This window comes from Ovis aries, chromosome 25 (genome assembly GCF_016772045.2).
Source record: "Ovis aries strain OAR_USU_Benz2616 breed Rambouillet chromosome 25, ARS-UI_Ramb_v3.0, whole genome shotgun sequence".
In the NCBI taxonomy this organism is placed as follows: domain Eukaryota; kingdom Metazoa; phylum Chordata; class Mammalia; order Artiodactyla; family Bovidae; genus Ovis; species Ovis aries.
Window position 1 is genome coordinate 5,485,625 of NC_056078.1, and position 19,397 is coordinate 5,505,021.

The 19,397-nt window shown below is 42.5% G+C and overlaps 1 protein-coding gene across 2 annotated transcripts in view; it reads right to left on the reverse strand.

The window, feature by feature from the left end:
- PCNX2 (pecanex 2) overlaps window positions 1-19,397 on the reverse strand; it is a 311,506-nt gene that overhangs the window by 228,960 nt on the left and 63,149 nt on the right. For both annotated transcript variants that reach the window (XM_012104979.5, XM_060406546.1), the window contains 3 exons: window positions 15,903-16,048; window positions 5,317-5,470; window positions 5,198-5,230 (listed from right to left, as the gene is read on the reverse strand). In XM_012104979.5, coding sequence (XP_011960369.3) covers window positions 5,198-5,230; window positions 5,317-5,470; window positions 15,903-16,048 — 333 coding nt within the window. The remainder of the gene's footprint in view (window positions 1-5,197; window positions 5,231-5,316; window positions 5,471-15,902; window positions 16,049-19,397) is intronic.

The window sequence follows — 19,397 nt, forward strand, 5'->3', positions numbered from 1 at the left end:
GACATGAGTTTGATCCCTGGGTCAGGAAGACCCCCTAGAGGAGGGCATGGCAACGCACTCCAGTATTCTTACCTGGAGAATCCCATGGACAGAGGAGCCTGGTGGGCTACAGTCCATGGGGTTGCAAACAGTAGGACACAACTGAAGGGACTCAGCACGCACCCAACATTATCTAGGTCTGTCCATGTTGCTGCAAATGGCGATACTTCTTTTTTATGGTTGAGCAGGATACCATTGTTTATATAGACCACATCTTCTTAATCCAATTGGCTACTGAAAGGCACTTGGGTTGCTTCCATGTCTTGGCTATTGTGAATAGAGCTACTGTGAACATTGGGTGCATATATCTTTTCAAATTAGTTTTTTTTTTCAGATGTATACTGAAAAATTTTAACTATACTCTTTGGTTCCCTTTCTGTGTGGAGCAAAAGAAGATGACCTGGGGGTGGGTATCCGACTGTCCTAAAGAAGCTGACCCTAGTAAAACGCTAGCCAACAAGTATTCTATGACCCACACTTGGTGGCACATATACACAATGAGGTATTACTCAATCATAAAAAGAATGAAATAAAGTCATTTGCTGCAAAATGGATGGACCTAGAGACTGTCATACTAAGTGAAGTAAGTCAGACAAATATCATATTCTATCACTTATATGTGGAACCTAAAAAATGATACAAATACACTTTTTTACAAAACAGAAACAGACTTACAGACATAGAAAACAAATTTATGGTGGCCAAAGGGGAAAGATGGGGGAGGGAGAGATAAATTAGGAGTTTGGGATTAACAGATATCCACTGTCATATACAAAACAGACACCAACAAGGACCTATTGTAGAACACAGGGAACTATACTCCATATCTTGTAATAACCTATAATGGAAAAGATACTGAAAAAGAATAGATATATGTGAAGAAAGCTGAGTGCCAAAGAACTGACGCTTTTGAACTGTGGTGTTGGAGAAGACTCTTGAGAGTCCCTTGGACAATAAGGAGATCCAACCAGTCCATCCTAAAGGAGATCAGTCCTGGGTGTTCAATGGAAGGACTGATGCTAAAGCTGAAACTCCAGTACTTTGGCCACCTCATGCGGAGAGTTGACTCATTGGAAACGACTCTGATGCTGGGAGGGATTGGGGGCAGAAGGAGAAGGGGACGACAGAGGATGAGATGGCTGGATGGCATCACTGACTTGATGGACATGAGTTTGGGTGACCTCCGGGAGTTGGTGATGGACAGGGAGGCCTGGCATGCTGTGATTCACAGGGTCACAAAGAGTCAGACACAACTGAGCAACTGAACTGAAGTGATAACTGAATCACTCTTCTGGACACCAGAAACTAATACAACACTGTAAATCAACTCTACTGCAATTTTTGTTAAATTTAATAAAATTAAAAAAAATCATTCATCTGATAAACAGTACCTTTACCAGGTGATCAAGGTCAACATCAACAGTGGTAAGTCATGTTGACAGTACATACCCTCAAAATGGTGTGGGGAAAACGACACTTGAACTCTGCGGTCTTCCTCCCCAAAATCCATAACCCCAGTCCAATCATCAGATGAGCACCAAATAAATCTCAACTAAGGAACAGTCTATAAAATTCCTAACTAATGCTCCTCGAAGCTGTCCAGATCACCAAAATCAAGGAAAGCCTGAGAAACTGCCACAGTGGAGAGGAGCTTTAGGAGACAGGATGATTAAATACCATGTGGTGCCCTGGATGCGATCTTCAAACCAATAAACAAAAAGATAATAGGAAAAAGCTATGGAAATCTAAGCGAAACATGAACTTCAGTTAACAATGATATATCCACCTGCGTTCAGTAGTTGTGGCAAATGAAACATATTGATGTATGAGGTTAATAATAAGGGAACTAGGTGTGGGGCTTGTGAATTTCTGTACACTCAGCCTTCTGTATCTGCAAAGCAGAAGGAAAAGGAAAGAATCATTTCCAGGGGACTTAACATGCCAGGGCCTGTGCTGGGAACATTATAAACATTGTCCAATTCACTCATTACCAGCACTAACTGAGGTTGTTATTATGACCCCTACTTTACTCACACAAAAACTGTTAGCATTTGGCAAGTGCCCCCACAGTGCCAGATTCTATGCGGCACCCTGGATTTGCATTATCTTGCTTCCCTCACAATATCCTATTTTAATATTTCATCTTTCACAGATGAAAAAGCTGAGACTCAGAGTAATCACTCGACCAAGAGGCCACAGCGTGTGCAGGGAGAGGCTGATTCAAATCCCCAAACCTGCACGCTTCCCATTACCCTGTGTGTCTCAGGTGTGACCTGAGATCACTTCCTCCATCCGCACCCGGGTAGTGTACTTAGAATGCAAGCTCCCGGGTGCTGTCCCAGCCACCCCAACTCAGGGTCCCAGCGGGTGCTGGGAAAGGCCCCTGACTCCAGCTCCATGCTGAGGATCCCAGTCTTTTGCTGCCCCTCAGATATCCCACTAGATTTTACTTTCTGGCTTATCATTAGTGGATATTATTGGCTGTGCATGCGTGCGTGCTAAATCGTTTCAGTCGTGTGTGACTCTTTGCAAACCTATGGATGGTAGCCCACCAGGCTCCTCTGTCCACGGGACTCTCCAGGTAAGAATACTACAGTGGGTTGCCATTTCCTTCGCCAGGGGATCTTCCCGACCCAGGGATCGAACCCACATCTTTTATGTCTCCTGCATTGGCAAACAGGTTCTTTACCCCTAGCACCATCTGGGAAACCCAGTGTTGATTAGACAATTCTATAAGTCTGTGCAAGTAAGGAACAACTTCATCACCCATCACTAAATTACCAGTCTCTGATCCTCCAACTGATTCCAGAAGCTACCCTCACCCTCAGTTTTTAAGCTCTCCTAGACCTGTTTTCTTTTACAATCAGAAGCATTTTTTTTTTCAAGCCCAGGGTTGATGGTACCATATCTACTAGCATGCCAGTATTAATTCTGCAAATCTGTCTAAAACACACAGTGTTATGCAAAGAAAAAAAAAATCATTATGCTAAATTCTGGTTTTAACAACTTGCTCAAAATTTGCCACCTCTGTGCTCCTGGAAGGAAACAAAGAAGAAAAATCAATCACTCGAAGAACAAGAATTGACTGCATTTTTGAACAGCCTCTGCCTGGGGACGAACAAAAAGTAATGTACTTTTGAACAGCACTTGAGTGGCAACTGGATGGGAGGGGAGTTTGGGGGAGAGTGGATACATGTATATGTACGGTTAAATCCCTTTGCTGTCTATCTGAAACTATCACAGTATTGTTAATCAGCTATACTCCAATCCAAAATTTAAAAAAAAACTTTTTTTTAAAGCACTTTGCTTTATCTGACAGCCACTGACGAATGAATCTTAGCCAGGGCTGGTGGCAGGCACAGAACCATTTCTTTACCAGACTGGACTGACCTTTCTGAGGTTTTCTTATCTCTACACAGTAAGTCAGTCTTCTTAATGTCTACATGGCTGAGCCACATTGCAAGAGGAAATATTTTATACCTACTATGTTTTCTTTCCTCACCGTAATAGTTAGAAATGCTAACTCAAATCAGGACTAATCTACTTAGCAATCTGTGTAAGCATATTAATTACTACAATAAGCAGACTTTGATGTCTGACTGTGACTTCCGATGACAGAAAGAGGAGTCACTGTTTCCTATCTCACTGTGACATGCTTGCTCAGATAAAGGAGGAGCAGTGGGGTATAGCCCTCTAGGAACTGGATCAATGTAGACACTACAACTCCAACTTAGAACCGTGACCCAGGGGTCCTACAAACGGTCATTACAAATCCACAGGGATGGTAACAGCTGTTCTCACCATTCACCTCTGGTAGCATCATTCGTGAGCGCACGTGCAGGAAATGAATGTTTAATAGCCTATTACACCCCTCCCCCGGGTCACCCAGAAAGACAGTGACCCAGGCGCTGTCACTAGGAAGCAGGGCTTATTTACAGCAGCAGGAGGATGGCAGTGTCGCCTCTGGGGTGGGCTGGGACAGAACATCACAGGGCTGAGCATCTCTGCTCACACCACCCAACCCAGACTCTTGACAATAATCACAACAATACATCTGTGATACCCTAATTACGCTGTTTCTCCTTATCTTGACATTCAGACGCTGGGACAAAAGAAGATGTATTCCATGTAAGCCAATTATGGGGAACAGAGGAATTTAACAAGATAGCAATGTACGCCAGGTGAGCAGCCAATTATAAGCTTTTCTTAATTACTATGAGCTAAATATGAGCTATCACAGACTTGAGATCACTCCTAAATCCTGGATATGAATTTCTTTTTTAAAGCACAATAACGGGAAGGTCAAGTTTTCTTTCATTGGATGGGATTTTCAGGGACTCACAGGAGTTTACCATAACAGAGGAAGGAAGGTTTCTCAAAGAGCTGGTTTTGGTGTAAAGGCATGTGGCTGGGGCCCCAGTAGGGACGGTGCAAGACCTGGACCCACCACCCCGCAGGGGAGCGTGCACCCTGGTCAGTGAATGCTACAGTGCTTCTGAGCTCAGGGAGGGATGCCAGAGCACCAAGAGACTGGTACTGGGGAGGCCAGAGTTTCAGTTATAAATAAGCCCCCCAAATGATGAGATAAAAGGTAACGATACACTTGAAAGTGTGGGATAGGAAGATATCAGCTTCATGTAAAAAGAATAATGATTTGTGCTTACATAATCAATGTTTCCAATAACAGCTACCATCTATGAAGCAATTTCTATATACCAGACACTGTTTTAAGCCCGTGACTTGGATTAATTCAACCCCCATAGGCATTTCTACTATTCGTATTCAAACACAGGAAAACTGAGGCATAGAGAGTTCACTTTTCATTCAGGGTCCAACATTCAGACACAGGAACCAGGAAACCAACACAACTAGCCTGACTGCAGACTCTGCCGATTTCCCCACTGGCTGCAACATCTTTCCTGAGATGAGTCCAATGAGATGAAACAGGCCCTCCACGCACTCTTGGTCCCCATCCTGGCCCCTCCCCACCACCATTCTCATCACAGCCTCAGATCTCCCCTGAACTTGATCACCATGCATTAACACTTCCATTTTGCATTCAATATACATGTATATTGCTGTATACATTTGAGCTGATTTTGGCCATTCCCCATCTTCAATGCACGTAGACCAGACAAGCCTGTTAGTGGACACTCACGTGGATCGGCGAGGCAGGGTCAGGCTGGACGCTCTAGAACACAAAGCAGAAGTGTCTGGGTCATCACCTCATGATTTCAAGGCTACATTAGCGATGGTAAGAATTAGATGTGGTCTTGCCTTTAACAGGGAATACTGGCAGCTGGCCATGATGAGGCAGAAGAGGAGCGCCCATATGTCTTTGCAAAAGCCTTGGTTCAATGTCAGAAATCCAAGCAGGGAAACCAGGATGATGAGTAAAACTGCCAGCACATTTTCCTTGACATCTTCAGTTCTGAGCAAAATAAACAAATAAAAACAATATTGAAACTCCATCTAAAAAATTTTAATTTATCTACTTAAAAAATAATTGTAATATATAGTGAAACTATACATAATCTTGTGTATTTTCCTAGTCTCCTGTAAATGTGTTATCACACTTTCACAATTTAAAAAAATTAAAATTAAAAAAACAAAGGGAATAAAAGGTAAGGTTGTCTGTTTTTATCCGGAGAATACGTGCATGCTTCTAAAATGACTGACAGCAGAGAGTACTTATCCCAAGGTTTTATGTTTGGTAACAAGATTTTACAGTTTCTTTTTTTCTTGCATTGTTACTGCATTCTACATTTTTTTAAAAGCCATATTTAACTCCCATTTTCTGTTATTGAAACGAGTGAAATATAATCCCTTTGGGTGTCCCTGGCCATTAAACCAGGTTTACTGGGAGAAGACTTGTTAATTGTTCCATCCACCACAGTGAAATGTGTTTCAGAAAAGGAGCTTCACTGACTCCTTTAAGTGGAGGAAGGGGGCACATTTCACTTGACTAAAGCAGGCAATCCCTTCCACATTCAGTTACAGTGGCCAGAATTTGCTGCTCCGTTTCAGAGGCCAGGAGAGCTCCAGCCAGAGAGCTCAGCGCAGTGGGTCTGACCCCAGTGTGTCACTGGGTAATCTCTCCGGAGACACCACATGAGAGGTGTGGGGCAGAGAGATGAGCTCATCCAGGCGTGGGGTGTTATCAGCGGGTGTGTAAAGGGACAAGAAAGGGAGTGTCAAGATGTTGATATAAAGGGGCTAAAGGCAGGATCATGGGGGAGGCAACGCGGGCTGCTAGTGGGAGGAAGTGGATCCATCAAAGTGCAAGAGGGGATGTGGTGACACTGGATGGAGGTAGGGGGAAAGCAAATTCCCTGGTGACTCAGACAGTAAAGAATCTGCCTGCAGTGTGGGAGACCCAGGTTCAATCACTGGGTCAGGAAGATCCCCTAGAGAAGGAAATGGCAACCCACTCCAGTATTCTGGCCTGGAGAATCTCATGGACAGAGGAGCCTGAAGGGCTATGGTCCATAGGGTTGCAAAGAGTTGGACAGGACTGAAGCCATTTAGCACGCAGAGGTGATGTGAAGAACAAACTGAGGCTGGGACTATGACATCAGAGGTGGAAGGCGTCTATGAGACGAGGAGATGTAGGGTGGAGTTATAGGAGGGAACAGTTGAAAGGGAGGACGGTGTGGACCCCAAGGTCAAGAGTTTAGATGGACTAATCACTAGAATTCTGAGTGAAGTGAAGTGAAGTGAAGTCGCTCAGTCGTGTCCGACTCTTTGTGACAACATGGACTGTAGCCTACCAGGCTCCTCCATCCATGGGATTTTTGAGGCAAGAATACTGGAGTGGGTTTCCATTTCCTTCTCCAAGAGATCTTCCTGACCCAGGGATTGAATCCAAGCCTTCCGCATTGAGGAAGGATATTTTACCAGCTGAGCCACAAGGGAAACCAAGAATATTGGAGAGGGTGGCCTATCCCTTCTCCAGCAGATCTTCCCGACCCAGGAATCAAACCGGGATCTCCTGCATTGCAGGCAGATTCTTTACCAGCTGAGCTATCTTATATTGCCTATTTTTGTCCATGTACCTATTGGTCTTTACCATTAAATTATGACCATTTTTAGATAGGAATAGTTGGCTACTTCATTCTTGGCATGCTCAGGCACTTCTGAATGTTTTCTTTAATTAACGGATTTTATTTTTAAAGCAGATTTTTTTTTTTTAGATTTTTTTAATGTGAATCATTTTTTAAGTCTTTATTGAATTTGTTACACTATTGCTTCTGTTCTTTATGTTTGGGGTGTTTTGGCCATGAGGTACGTAGGATCTTAGCTCCTCAACCAAGAATCAAATCCCTACTCCCTGCCTTTGAAGGCGAAGTCTCAATCACTCAACCACTATGGAAGTCCCTAGAGCAGTTTTAGATTCACAACAAAATTGAGGAGAAAGTGTTAAGAGTTCCTACATAGCTCCTCCCTCCAAATATACACCCACCTTCCCCCACCATCAACATCTCCCACTACAGTGCTACATGGGTTTTAACTGAGGAGGCAACACTGATAAATCATTATCAACTAAAGTCCATAGTCTACATTATGGTTGCTTTCTGGAGATGTACATTCTATGGGTTTAAACAATGCTGTAATGATACATATCCACCCATTATTGTATTATGCAGAGTATTTTCACTGCCCGAAAAATCCTTTATGCTCTGCCTATTCATCCATCCTCTCTGCTGCTGCTGCTAAGTCGCTTCAGTCGTGTCCGATTCTGTGCGACCCCATAGACGGCAGCCCACTAGGCTCCTCTGTCCCTGGCATTCTCCAGGCAAGAATACTGGAGTGGGTTGCCATTTCCTTCTCCAATGCATGAAAGGGAAAAGTGAAACTGAAGTCGCTCAGTCGTGTCTGACTCTTCGCGACCCCATGGACTGCAGCCCACCAGGCTCCTCCATCCATGGGATTTTCCAGGCAAGAGTACTGGAGTGGGGTGCCACTGCCTTCTCCTCCATCCTCTCTAACCCCTGGTAACCACTCACCCTTTTACTGTCTCCATAAGTCTGCCTTGTCCAGATTCCATAATGACATCATACAGTATGCAGCCTCTTCAGGTTCGCTTCTTTCACTTAGCAATACACATTAAAGGTCCTCTGTGTCTTTGCATGGCTTGATAGTTCATTTCTTTCTACTGCTCAATAATACTGACATACCACAATTTGTTTATCCACCACCTATCAAGAGACAGTCACTTCCAAGTTTTGGCAACTATGAATAAAGCATCTATAAATGCAGGGTTTTGTGTGGAAACAGGGAGCATGTGTGGAAATAGGGAGTAGGTCAAACTGTACTACTAGTGTGTTAATTAGTGAGAAACTGCCGAGCTGTCTTCCAAAGTGGCGGTTCCACTTTGTAATCCCACCAACGATGACATGAGTCCTGCTGCCCCACACCCTTGCTGGCATTTGCTATTATCAGTGTTTTGGATCGGGCCTTTCTAATAGGGGGCTTCCCTGATGGCTCAGTTGGTAAAGAATCCACCTGCAATGCAGGAGATCCCGGTTCAATTCCTGGGTCAGGAAGATCTGCTGGAGAAGGGATAGGCTGCCCACTCCAGTATTCTTGGGCTTCCCTTATGGTTCAGCTGGTAAAGAATCTGCCTGCAATGCAGGAGACCTGGGTTCAATCCCTGGGTTGGGAAGATTCCCCTGGAGAAGAGAAAGGCTACCCAGACCAGTATTCTGGCCTAGTCCATGGGGTTGCAAAGAGTCAGACACGAGTCAGCAACATTCACTTTCTAATAGGTGTGTGGTGGTATCTCATCATTGTTTTAATTCATAATTTCCTAATGAAATACAATGTGGAGTATCTTCTCACACATTTATTTTCCATCTGTATATCTTCTCTAGTGAGGAATCTGTTCATATTTTTTTCCCATTTTTTAATCAGGCAACCAAGAGGTATAGAAGTACAGAAATATAAAGAACTCAGATATTAACTGCTCATGTTGAAACCTTTTTTAAAAACTGGGGGAGGGACAATAAATACTTGGTGAAAAGTGAAATTTATGTATTTTTTATTCTCTACTATGTGCTTTTTATAGAGCTAAATATATTTGTTTATCCAATTCAGGTCTATAAAATACATTATGTATTCTTTAGTTTGCTCATAACATTTTGAAGTATCTATCTAAGATACTTAGGATTTACTAAGGCTTAGGAAATAAAACAAAAATTTCAATTAAAAAAAAAACTTCTTCTATTTGGAGAAAAAAAAAAATAAAGTTCCCAAAAGTAATTTTCCCCAGGTCCTCCTCCACCAGGACTGCATTCCTCTGCCTCCCCACCATCACTCCCCTCCCACGGTTCCTCATAAATATTGGTGAAGAAGTTTGCTCACTGGGTAAGGGGTGTCATGATTAAGGCTATACTTTAGAAAGATTTATCTTGCAGAGGTTAACAAGATGCACTGGGGGAAAGGATAAACAGTACTCCCAGAGAGAAGTAACCAGAGCCTGGGAAAGTGGCACACCTGGGAAATTAGGGGGGACATGTGACTTTCAGTCACAAAACAGAACAGGGCAGAAAAGACTCTGATTGAATGGATTATGTACCATGAAAGAGTGAAAGAATAAAGATGACTTTAAGCTTTCAATCTGGGGGACAGGCTGATAACAGCAGAAACTGGGAAGGAGTTTGCTAAGGGAAGCTGATGCATTTGTTCATGCAACAGAAGTGCTGCGAATACATCAGTGAATGAAACTCATGAAGCCTCCTTTCCAGTGGGCAGTGACATAAAATAAGTAATACACACAGAGTAAGAACATGGTAGACTATTTGAAGAGCATTCGTGCAACAGAAAAATGAAAAGAACAAGCTGAGAGGAGTTATGAGTGTGTGGGCAGAGACCTGATGGATTTTAAACAGGAAGGTCAGGCCAAGTCTCTCTAAGAAAAAGCATTTGAAAGACAAAAGGGCCAGCCTGTGCAGTTATCTGAGGGAAGAGCTCACCAGGTGGAGGGAACAGCCAGGGCAAACGTCTTCAGGCTGGAAGAGGGCCTGGTGTGGTGACCAACAGGAAGACCAAGAGGCGACTAACACTCTGTTGGGTTAAGAATAGTATACAGGGAGATACTAGGGGAAATGTTAACTGGTGCAGCCACTCCAGAGAACAGTAGGGAGGTTCCTTAAAAAACGGGAAATAGGGCTATCCTGCAATCCCATTCCTGGGCATATATCCAGAGAAAAGCATAATTCAAAAAAGATACATGCACCTGTGTTCACAGCAGCACTATTTACAACAGACAGGACGTGGAAGCAACCTAAACATCCACGGACAGACAAAAGGCTAAAGAAGATGTGATATATATAAAATGGAATACTACTCAGCCATAAACAGAGTGAAAGAATGCCATCTGCAGCAACACGGATGGACCATGAGATCATCATACCAAGTGCAGTAAGTCAGACAGAGAGATAAATATCATACGACGTCACATATGTGAAGTCTCAAATACAGCACAAATGAACTCATCTACAAAAGAAAATAGACTCAGACATAGAAAACAGGCAGGTGGTTGCCAAGGGGGAGCGGGGTGGGGGAGGGATGGATTGGGAGTTTGGGATTAGCAGATGCAAGCTATTTTATAAAGGACAAACAGACAACAAGGTCCTACTGTACAGCACAGCCAGCTTTGATCAATATCTTATGATAAACCATAATGGAAAAGAATATATATGGATAACTGAAACACTTTGCCTTACAGCAGAAATGAATGCCACACTGTAAATCAACTATTACCAATCAGTACAATTTTGAAAAAGAATAGTGTCCAGGGAGAATGGGTGTGAGCAGTTGATGCTCTTCCAGTAACCCAGATGGGAGATGAAAAGGGCTCAAACAAAGGTGGCAACATTAAAGGTGGAAGCCACAGTAGATACCTTTGAAGGAGCAGGAAACATAAGCTACGAGAAAGGAAAGATTTAAGGATTATGCCAAGATTTTTAGTGAAAAGCTGGGAGGATAGGGTGGTCATCAGCTGAAGTGGGGGAGACCACAGGTGGAGCAGACCTGGGATGAGGCAGAGATGAAGAGCTCAGTTTCAACTTTGATTATGAGATGTCAACCCCATAGTGAGATACGCAAGTAAAGAACTCTGGCAACAGGTCCAGGGTGGAGACAGAAACTGGTCACTGGCAGATTAGTGGGATTTAAAACCATGAGACTAAATGTGATCACTAAAGAAAAGCGGGTAGAAAGAGAAAGATCAAGGGCTGAACAGCTCCTGGGACACCAACATGAAGAGGTCACCTGCAAAGGGGACCAGGAAGGAGCTACCAACAGGGCAGAAGGAAAACCAAGAGAGGGCTGAGCCCTGGAAATGAGAGAAGAGAGTAACCCAAGAAGGAGAGTCCAGGGACATGACTGACAGGATCAACCGTGACCTGGCCCAGGGCAGGCTCCACATGGTCCTTGGGTCAGAAGACGGAATGCAAGGAGGTTATGAGAAAATGGGAGGGGAGAAACTGGGGGGAAAAGATAACATGCAGTGCTTCAAGGAGCTCTGCTGCAAGGAAACGTGGAGAAACGGGACAGCAGCTGGGGGAACGTGGTCCAGAGGATTTGTAAGGATGGGAGGCATGAGAGCACATCCTTGCGACGGTGAGATGGCGAGTTTGCCCCTGCTTGCCACATGCCTGGCTCCCTGCTGTATCTCAGCTCTGTGAGTTTCCTCCCCAGATAAGGCCTCTGTCATCACCTGTCCTGACATCTGTGTCCTCCTCCCCCACGTTCCTCTATCTCAGGCCTTCAGGGGTGTCTTCCATGGCAGCCAGGAGCATGTGCCGTCTTAGCCCACTTCCCCCAGTGGAGCGAGGCCTCCTGAGCACAGGGACTGTATGTCTGTTTCATTCATTGCTCTATACCCAGGGTTCCTTATAGAGCCTAGAGTGGAGTAGGTGGTTTTTTTTTTTTTTTTCAGTGTTGAATGAACAAATAAATGAATGAAATGATGCTTAGATGGACAGCTTTTTGTTTTAGATGCTAACCTGATAAACTGGTGAAAGAAAAAGAAAACCTAGGAGTTTTGCAAGATGAGGTAATAGCAGAAGAGAAAGGAAGGGAAAATGATAAAAGAAAAGAGAGACAAGTCTGAAAATATCTAAGCAGACTGGACGGCAAACTGAAGGCAAACAGAAGAGGCTGTGATCATAGGGACCCAGGACGCTACCATGATCAGAGGATAAGGAAACACATTCAAGGAAGATGAGCCTGAATCCCAGAGGAAAAGCTAAACAACGTCAAACAGAAGTCCTTGACCTGGGGGAGTTCAGGGCAGCGATTCGTCTGATTTCATTGCCTGTTATTCACCAAATTCTTCCAGTTTCTGCCAACACTTATAAGTTTGTTTTCTATTATATATGTGTTTTCTTTCCAAGCTTTCATTTGCTAAATTCAAGTTCTCTCATCCATGTGACTTTAGATACTCCCAGTGAATATCCAGGGTAATTTATGTATACATTTTCAAATAAAAAAACAGCTCCGGTCATCAAAAACGTAAAATTTATCGTGTGAATCCCTGCTTTCTTAAACAGACCTTTCACATCATCACTGAACTAACCAGGTGAGCTAAGGAGGTGTGCTGTGCCCCAGGCCACGCTGGGGTGGTGACCTCTCACACCTGGGCATCTGTCTTTTCACAAAGCTCCCAGGCGGTGTGTATGCTGTGTGCGCTGCTCCACAGTCCTTGGGCAGGGCTGCTCTCTCCACACAAAGGTCCCAAGCTGCTCGGTTTTTCTAGGTCAGTGCTCTGGGTTTTCCTTCCTCCTTCCTCACTGTCAGCTGGGAGTCATGGCGTCCCTTCCTCCCCTCTTCATTGACTGCCAACTAGAAAACCAGATCACCAAGCTTGCAGGTGGATGGCTGAAAGTAGGATTAGATGGGCTCTGAAGAAAGGGTGATCTCTCCTTTCTAAGGGCCTAAGTTTCAGTGTCTGGATTTGACAACATCTACTTTGGCTAGAAAGGAACATGGTCGGCTACAGTCCACAGGGTCACAGAGAGTCGGACTTGGCTAAAGTGACTTAGCACACACACTTTGGCTACAATCATTTATTTCATTAAAATTTTTTTTTCTTCTTTCTGGGTTCTGGGCCACATTCCAAGTAATAATAATAACGGACTCTGCGACCCCACAGACTGTAGCCTGCCAGGCTCCTCTGTCCTTGGGATTCTCCAGGTAAGAATACTGCAGTGGGTTGCCATTTCCTTCTCCAGGGGATCTTCCCAACAACCAATATTTAAAGAACTCTTTCTGTCATTAATTTGGTTTGATCCTCACATCCTCCCTGTGATATGGTTTGTTGGGGTTTTTCCATAACATCTTACTGACTTTTTGGCCAATCCAATAGATTACCACATTTAACAGGAGACTGAAGGCAGTGGTAAAGAACCCACCTAGCAATGCACAGGTTCCATCCCTGGGTCAGGAAGATCCCCTGGAGAAGGGCATGGCAGCCCACTCCAGTATTCCTGCCTGGAGAATCCCATGGACAGAGGAGCCTAGTGGGCTACAGTCCATGGGGTCACAAAGAGTCGGACACGACTTAGCACGTAACTTGCAAGAGAGGTGATTAAAATGATTTAACACTATAACCTTCACAAGATGATAATCATCTTCCTCATCATCATTTTTTAGATCTTCACTGGATTTTCAGCTAATGTTCATCAGTGAGTGGATTTTAAAATAACAATCCCAGAAATCCATAGAAATATTTGTATTTAATATGAAGGGTTAAGGCAAGTTAGTTCAACTTCTAATAATCTCTTTTTAAATGAATATTTCAAAAACACTTCTCATCTATCAGACTGTATTATCTTGAATTATTTTAGTTAAGTATGAAGTCTCCGTCTTAAGTGTGTGCCCCTGGGGTAACATAGTATTGTTAGAAAAACCATTATAACTCCCTTCCCTGACTTGTGGGTCCTGAAATTTACTGTTGTAATTTTGCGTGACTACAGTTTTTCAATATGTGATCACACCATTTAAGACATTATGATAACAAGTAGTCACTGGGGGACCCACAATAGCCAGGCAGGCAACCAGCCTTCCCACTACCACACCGACTGGCATTTAACTGTGAAACTCCTGTGTTTTCTGATGACACCATTAGTAATAGCATCCGAATCTCCTACCTGTGAATTCACAACCTGTGAATATCACAATTCATTGTTGTTATTGTTTAGTTGTTAAGTCATATCTGACTCTCTTGCGACCCCATGGACTGTAGCCCACCAGGCTCCTCTGTTCATGGGATTTCCCAGGCAAGACTACTGGAGTTGGGTTGCCATTTCCTTCTCGAGGGGATCTTCCTGACCTAGGGATCAAAACCACGTCTCCTGTATGGGCAGGTGGGTTCTTAATCACCGAGCCACCAGGGAAGCCCCCACAATTTATATACTCACATACTGATGTACACCCTGGTTCCTTTTAGTTTTTAATAACTATAAATACAGATATTAAAGACATTCATATGCAGTATTTATGTGGATGTTTTCAAATCAGTTAGGTAGTTACCTAGGAGTACAGTTGGTGAATTATATGGCAAAAGTGTTTACTTTAGAAAACTGCCATCCTATCTTTCAAATTAGCTATACTATTTTGTTCTTCCACCAGCAATGGAAAAAGGGTTTTTTTGTTCCACCTTCTTTCCAGCATTTGCTATTGTCAGTTTTGTTTGATTAAACATTCTCATAGTATATAGTGGTATCTCATCGTTGCTTGAATTTGCAAATCTCTAGTGATAGAAAATGATAAGCCTATTTTTATGTGCTTGTTTGCCATTTGGATGTCTTCTTAGATGAGGGTTCTCTTCAGATCTTTAGCCCATATTTTAAAATTAGGTTGTTTTCTTATTATTGAGCTTTAAGTAGTCTTTGTACATCTTGGATATATATCTGATGTGTGTTTTGTAAATTTTTAATTTTTTAAGTCTTTATTGAATCTGTTACAAGATTGCTTCTGTTTTTATTGTTGTTGTTGTATGTTTTGGTTTTTTGGCCACAAGGTATATAGGATCTTAGCTCCCCAACCAGGGATCAAACCTGCACCCCCCTCACTGCAAGGTGAAGTCATAACCACTGGACCACAGGGAAGTCTCATAAACAATTTTTTCTGTCAGTGACTTGTCTTTTCATTCTTTTATACTTTTTGCAGAGTAAAGTTTTAAATTGCAATAAAAACATTATTTTAGAAAAGATTACAATCTGGTCTTCTGTATACCCCAAGGGGGATGGAAATGGACCTCTTTGGTCCCCAACTCCATCATGCCTTACTCAGCCTGACCCCTGCCACCCGCCTCCACCTCCCCACCCAGTACCCTCAGCTCCAACCCCACAGCACTGCATCTTGAGAAACAGTGGTGAGAAAGAGTAACAGGCTTTAAGGGAAAGAGTAGCATCCAAAGTATAGGATAGAGTATTTAGAACCCAAATCCTGGAAGGAAAGGGCGAGACATCACTCCTTCCCCTGCCATGTCCCTCCTCCCCTCCCCACGCCACATCCTCACACCCAAGCTCTGCCCTCAACATGGCAGCTGCAGGCTCTCCTACAAAAACTGGCAAAAGATGAGCAGACCAAGGCATAACATTGTCCCAAACCTTAACACTAAACCATGTTACCAAATTCTCCTAGTTCCCATTTTCACCGCTCAATGACAATTTCTTCATTCGTCAGGATCTCACTGCTCTGACTCTGGGTTTGCAGAACAAAAAGCGGACACCTTGGAAAAGCCCCAGAGAATTTCAGCTGGAGGCCAAACTGCTTATTATCAGCAAGCAAGCGCACTCTGCCAAGCCCCACTCGTGTCCTTCCCCAGCACACGTGCACGCCTGGAGGCTTACCTATCCAGTAATGCCAGCAAGGTAAGGCGATCATACCAGACCTTAATCCACTTCCCAGGGAAAATGATAAACTTGTAAAACTGCTCTCGGTTAAACTTTCCTTGTGTGGAAGAAGAGGATGAGTCTTCCAGATCCCGACTCAGATGCTTTTGGATACCGAAAGAAAAAACAGAGAGAGGGTTTCACATAGACGTGTTATCGTCATAAAGTAAGCCTCCTGATTTAAAAGTACCAAAAGCAGATGTTCAAATTCTGAAATGGAAACCAACATAGTCCATTAAAAAAAAAAAATGGGCACCCTAACAAAAGGATAATGATCAACAGAAAAGGTCTTTTTTTTTCCCAGCTTTATTTTTTGTACTGAGTATTATTGATTTACAATGTTCTGTGAGTTTCAGTTGTACAGCAAAGTGGTTTAGTTATACATATACATATATTCATTCTTTTCTGTATTCTTTTCCCTTATAGGTTATCACAGAATACCAAGTATAGTTCTCTATGCTATACAGTAGATCCTTATTGCAGAAAAGGTCTTTTTTACCAATACATTTCAATGTCATTATAATGTGACATTAAAATTATGCTACTCATATCAAAATATTACTGTCAGGCCAAGAAACTGCCATGAAAGTAATTATTATGAAAGATCAGAATTCAAAAAAAGGCCTTAAATGACATAATCTTTGAAAGGTATGCTATTTAATGTAATACCCAGATAAATATTTAAATTTTTTTTAAGTAAAAAGATTTTCATCCACAGTACGTCGGTCCTTAGTGAAGCCCAATATAAGTAAGACCTGAAATATTTGTCAGAAAAAAATAATTAAACCAATAAAACAGAAACAGGTGGAGGAATTTAATCTCAGATTTAAAATATTTTCACCCCAAATTCATCTCTGATTGGATCTAATCTAGTGGAAAGGAATTCAATTTTGAAAAAAATTAGTCTCCATTCATTTGCTGAACAAATACTTAATGAGCCCCAGCGCCCTGCAGACCTTCTATTTCTAGTCTGTGGGGTTCCTTTTTTTTTTTTTGTAACTGTGGTTAAAAAAATACATAATTTAAAATTTATATCTTAACCACTTTGCATGTATGCATTTCAGTAGCAATAATATTCATATTATTATTCATGTTTTCATCTTGCAAAACTGAAACTCTGTCTACATTGAACACTAACTCCCCACTCTCCTCTACTTTCTGTCTCCAGGAATTTGACCCCTCTGGGTACCTCCTATAAGTGGAATTAAAGAGTATCATTCCTTTGTGACTGGCTTATTTCATTTATAATAATGATCTCAAGTTCTATCATGTTTCAGGTGTCAAATTTTTTTTTTTTAAGGCTGAGTAAAATTTCATTTTATGGATAGACTACATTTTGTTTACTCACTCATCTGTCGACAGGCACTTGGGTTGCATCCACCTCTTGGTGGAATATTCACTATTCACAATCATGAATAACGCTATTGTGAACACGCACATGCAAATATCTGTTGGATTCCCTGCATTAGGCTCTTTGAATATACACCAAAAAGTGGAATTGGTGGATTATGTTAGCTTGCATTTTTATTTGTTTGCTTTTGTCCTATATTTTTCCAAAAAGGATTTTCAGTAGGCTCTAATTTCCTGTAGGCTAAGCTGAAGCTCCAACACTTTGGCCACCTTATGCGAACAGCCGACTCATTGGAAAAGACCCTGATACTGCGAAACATTGAAAGCAGAAGGAGAAGAGGGCAACAGAGGATGAGATGGGTGCAGGGCGTCACTGATTCAGTGGACATGAACCTGGGCAAACTCCAGGAGATGGTGAGTGACAGAGAAGCTTGGCGTGCTGCAGTCCACGGGGTCGCAAAGAGTCGGACACGACTTGGTGGCTGAACAACAGCATAAGACGCAGAAGACCAAGAAGAAGGGCCAAGATAAGCTAAGGGAGGAGGACAGCATGGAAGAGCAGCCGCGGAGGCAGAGCTACCTTTCCGTGGCCTCATTCGCTCCTCTCAGACTTACAAAGCAGAAGGTCATACTTGGGCACACTGCATACTTTTTCCTTAATTCACTGAAAGTCGCTGATGTCAAAACACCTGGCATGCATAAGGGCAACACATCTGCCTCACTGGAGACCATGTGGAACCCTCTTAGGAAGCTGACTTCCCCATCTCTCTGTTCCCAGCTGCTAATTCCCTGACAGCTATGGAGCATAGAGTTATTCAGACTATAAAATATTAACACAAAGAGCATTTCAAGGGAAAGTTGATCCATTGTGAAGGTAATATGCAGGTTGACAATATACAGGATGGATTGGGCTATATTATTAGAAGTAAGTTGAGACTGTAAGTGCTGCTTGTGTCTGGAATTTGACTCCAACAGAAAAGAGAGCCTCGGGGAAACTCCCTGCTGTTATGTCAGCAAGAACAGCATCTTCTTTTAACGACAATGAACTTATGAAAGTCAAAGTGCTACTTGCTTAGTTGTGTCTGACTCTTCGTGACCCCATGGACTGCAGTGTGCCAGCTCCTCTGTCCCTGGAACTCTCCAGGCAAGGATACTGGAGTGGGCTGCCATTCCTTTCTCCAGGGGATCTTCCCGACACAGGGATTGAACCCGGGTCTCCCACACTGCAGTCAGATTCTTTGCTGTCTAAGCCACCAGGGAAGCCCAGTGAATTTGTAATTTAGAGTAAATCTTCCTCTCAAAAGAGATCCTTTCCCTTTATGCTCCATGAACTGAGAGTGCAAGTAAGAAATGAAACACATGTGCCAGCTGAGTAGGGTTTACCATTCTGTGATGTGGGAATTTAGCATGATGTATACACATGTCAAGGATAAACAGCAGTGAAGCCGACAACATTCTTTTGAATAGTAAGAAAATACTCTCTTTTAGATAGTAGTTTTAGGGAAGGTCACTATTAAAAAATCACATGAAGACTATGTCTACATCTTTTGCAAAACTTATTAAATATTCTGGCATATTGAGCTATTTATTGCTGCTTAAATGAAAATAATCTCAGAATTTAATACAAAGAAAAAATGATTTGACTTCGGTGTTAGTTTGCTAGGGCTAACACAATGAAGGACCACAAACGGGGTGTCTTAGACAATAGAACTGTATTTCCCCCAAGCTACCTGAAAAAAGTCAAGAGTTCTATAAAACTAATAAGAATTTTGATGATATTAACAATTAATACAGATTATTAAAGGCATAATTTTGCGATACTTTATCATTAATCTTCAAAACCTCATAATAACTCTTCCACAGATGCAAACTACCACATATAGAATGGATGGGCAAAAAGGTCCTACTGCACAGGGAAATATATTCAATATCCTGTGATAAACCATAATGGAAAAGAGTATGAAAAAGAATACATATAACTGAATCACTTTCTGTACAGCAGAAATTAACACGACGTAAATCAACTATATGTCAACAAAAAACTTTAAATGAAAATTTAAAAGAAATAGTCTCTTCAAGAGTTCCATAACTAATAAGCATTTT